Source organism: Phytophthora infestans, genomic scaffold (genome assembly GCF_000142945.1).
Source record: "Phytophthora infestans T30-4 supercont1.26 genomic scaffold, whole genome shotgun sequence".
Classification (NCBI taxonomy): Eukaryota; Oomycota; class Peronosporomycetes; order Peronosporales; family Peronosporaceae; genus Phytophthora; species Phytophthora infestans.
Window position 1 is genome coordinate 2,093,097 of NW_003303733.1, and position 3,917 is coordinate 2,097,013.

The following is a 3,917-nucleotide window of genomic DNA, read 5'->3' on the forward strand; positions in this document are numbered from 1 at the left end:
CTCCACCAGGTCCAGGCGACCCGCAAGACGAGCGAGTTCGCCCTGATTCCCGGCCTGGGCGGCAGCATTACCGCCAGTCCCAAGGCCAAGTGCAATCTCAAGCACGAGGAGACGTTGACGGAGGCGGTCAACCTCAGGGTCCCGTGTCGGACCCGCAGTCGGAGCACTCGAACGAGAGTGGCTCTCGGGAGGCGCCGAGTACTCGTACTCGTACGAGGGCACCTCCGCCCCTGCTTGACCGGAATGGAGAAGTCCACTTCCACGTGGAGCGGATCCTCCAGGAGCAACGGTGTCGCGGGAAGCGACAGCTCCTCGTGAAGTGGAGGGGTTATGCCCACTCCGAGAACTCGTGGGAGCCGATTGAACGGCTCCTGATTGACTGCCCGAAGGCTGTCGCAATCTGGGAACAGAAGCGGCGGCAGCTTCATAAGTAGTCCGGGGCTTCTTGCCCGAACGGGGTACGGATAATGAATACATACCGTACCCGCGCTCATCGTGAGCGCTAGAAGCCGCGCGCTTCAGGATGTCCCTTGGCAGCATACGCTTGCTGATCAAGTGGGCAAACCTCACACGAAGATCACGCTGGTCCAGGATGTGGGACAGCTGCTGATCTTCATGGAGTTCCCATAACTCCGTGGGCGAGTACTTGAGAGTCTCCACCCACGCCCAGAACATGTCCTCACAAGAACTCCATGTGGGACAGCTCTCGGGCATAACCCAGGGGTATCCCCAAACAGGATAGAGACCACCCCGGGTCTCGGGCTTCTTACGACAAGTCGTGAAGTCCTTAAGGGGAATGCGGTGTGGCGCGAGAAGCACACACCGAGCAGCCTCCACGTTGTCGACGAACAACTGTTCTTTCTGAACAAGGGCTCGTTCATAGATGCCCCTAGAAGTGTGGCCGCCCACAAGGCCACGAGGAGCGACAAGAAGCTCTAAGAAGAGGTCTGCAGCGGGGCTGCCGTAGCTTTAGCGTCAGAGGAAGACGTTCGACTCAAAGAGTCACTAATACAAAGTTCCTTATCCAAAGGACACTTACAGCCCAAGACCAGGGCTCAAAAGTTAACACCTTAACTTTTATGCTTCAAAACCAGAAGTGATTTATTTACTATTATTGCGGCCAAGCCGCCTAGGGGTAAATGTATCTCTTTAACTATCTAGCATAGTTAAACCTAATCAAATGCATAACGTGTGGCTTTCAGCCAACGTACTGAGAGACCTTGTTAACTCTCCAACTTATGTACTGAGAGTTTGTTAACTCGCCGGGTACTTCGTACCCCTGTGTGTTCCACACCATGTAACCCCGTTACAAGGTCAGCCCCAGAGCTCTCCTCGGGAGGCCAATACCCTCTTGAGTTGATGGCAGCTCCCTGGCTGACGGGTGCCGCCACCGAACCCCCACGCACACGCTGGGCAGCTTGGAAATCCTCCTGCTGCTGGTCGAGGTCATTCGAGACCTCCCGGGGCTCAACAATGGCACCCTCCTCTTCCTCTTCTTCCTCCTTCTCCTCCTCTTCATCCGAGGAGCCGAAGAGACTCTGATAGGAGCGTCGAGTCTCCTTCTCCTCGCGGAGTGGAGACTTAGAGGCGGTACGCTTCTTTGAGGGCTTGGCGCCTTCGGCTTTAGAGGCCTTAGCGCGCGCAAGACCCTCGGCAAGCGAGAGACGTTTGCGAGGACTCCCTTCCTCATCGCCACCAGCTTTGGGAGTGCCCTTAGCCTTGCCGGCCGGACTCTCAGAGCGCACAGAGGTCCTGGGACTGTGATCACCGTGATCACTAGCGGACGACTGCACGCTGTCTTCTTTGTGCTCACTGGGCACTGGGCTGTGCCCTCCCACAGAGCCCGCAGGAGCATCATGAGTGCTCTCGGACTCGGCATCGTCCTCACTGCCCGAGTTGAACTCACGTTCTACGAACCGAGGGTTCGGACGATTGTCTGAAGACGAGGGCGACGGACTGCGGCGCCTGCTTGCGCGCTTGTCCGCAGCCGCGTCACCCGAGGATCCGATCGCCTCGGAGGCCACCTGAGTAGCCTCCTTAAGTGCAGAGCCTTTGCCGTGAGGCTTAGTGCTCTTGGCCTGCGCCTTACCGGCTGCAGCCTTGGAGCGTGTCTTAGCACCGCTCTTAGCAGTGCCACGAGGCATGTTAAGAGCGCACAGGTTGCTGCTCGAGGCTCTAACTGTAAAGTGAGCCTCCGCCGCGCTCGCGCGGCCGAGTCGATGGTTTTCGACTTTGAGAATGAGAGTTTGTGACGAACATCTCTTCATTCTGATTGGTCGGTAAACCGAACCTAAGTGGGGGAGGATGTAACGGGGTACGTAGCACTAAGTGTACCCTGGTTACATGAAGTGTGACACTTCACACTTCAGGAGTATGACATGTCATACTCCGGGATATTTGGTACAAGGTACCAAGGTCATTCAAAACCAACCATTGGTTAAATGACATTGCATTTCTATAGGTAACTGATAGTTTGTATTAACCTCAAACTTAACCTACCTATAAATATACTCAGTTTACAATCTACCTTATTTAGGTCACTTCGCTCTCTTTAATTAAAGAGGGGACCTGTGAGCTGCCGTTCACTGAGAGTTTGTATACTCTCGGAAGATAACTTCCTCTAGCGCAAGGTGCTGTGTGACCCCGTCACACAAACCGTTCCCACTGAAGCCGGGAACACGTGGACTTACGTTCACTCGGGTAGTTTATACCCTTAAGCACTTCCTCTGTGCAAGGTGCTGTGTGACCCCGTCACACGCGCGGATCCGCCTCTGGAGCGTGTACCGCTTGCATTTCGAAATTCGATCACAGATAAAAGCGCATCTCATTTTGACCATGCTCGATCTATATAGGCTATAAAACGGATGTCTGCAAAGCACAACATTTAGGGACCCTAATTAAGGCTCAGTCTTATTTCGTCCCAAAAGAGGGATGGACCAATCAGCGATCGGGATATTGGGATGACCTGTAAGGTTGACACCCCTTCTCGTCCCACTGGGACGTTGTGTGGCACGGTCTTGGGATACCAAATCCCGCTCATTGACAGCAGCAGCACATACCGCCGACACGAGCCACCTGTCTATAACATCGGGTTGGAAGTCCTGCGGATTCTCGAAATTGCAGGCATCCCATCCCGCTATTGTGGGCAGATATAAGACCCTCTGTACATCCTTTCATATTTGCACACACACCACACACACCACGTTTTTTTTTTCACACGCTACTTTTTCTTCTTCTGCTTGTCTTTGGGCGGATACAAGATACTTCGCACGTAGTCTCCTCCTTCATACAAGCCCACTGCAATGCCCTTGGATGTCTGCAACGTGAACCATGTCGCGTTCCAGCCCATACCCAACAGTGATCTGGACCCCGATGCCCCCTGCTTGACCTTTATTTCGTCCTTCGCCCTATCCAGTTCCCTCCGTCGATAATTCGTCTCCGCGATGTCCTCCACGCCAAGGACACCTTCTAGTGGCTCCAGGGGTGCTTCCTGTTCTCCTATTCCGCTGCTGACGGCCATCTCCACCTCTGTGTGACGTCTGGCTTCTCTGTTCCTGGCGTCACGACGTCTTGTTTCGAGTTGGATCTTGGTTTTGGCGACAGCCAGCCCCGTCAACGTGCCCAGAGCCATGCCGGGCAGAACTAACAGGAAGCCCACAAACGGCTCACCCACCGCCACCAACACGAGAAGCCCCACGAGCCACCCCACAACGGCGCCAGCACAGCCTAGGAAGAAGGCGAGCACCAGCAGCCGTTGACAGCAGCTCTCGCTCCAATCGCGGTCTTCTACTGCACGCCGCAGCTTTTCCTCCGCATGCAGCCGAAGTCGCTCTGCATTTAGCGTGCGTCGCCTCAAAGGTCCGCTCCACCTCCTTCGCCGATGAGTTTGCAGCTGCCGCTGCAGTTCCTTTGGTCAC

The 3,917-nt window shown here is 55.0% G+C and overlaps 1 protein-coding gene across 1 annotated transcript; it reads right to left on the reverse strand.

Moving 5' to 3' along the window:
• Nucleotides 1-3,154: 3,154 nt before the first annotated feature.
• On the reverse strand, nt 3,155-3,772 carry PITG_12587 (uncharacterized protein; the record flags this gene model as incomplete). Its single annotated transcript, XM_002900409.1, has 1 exon — nt 3,155-3,772. The coding sequence occupies one exon, from the start codon at nt 3,629-3,631 to the stop codon at nt 3,221-3,223; it is 411 nt and encodes a 136-aa protein (XP_002900455.1).
• Between the last annotated feature and the right edge of the window lie 145 nt (nt 3,773-3,917).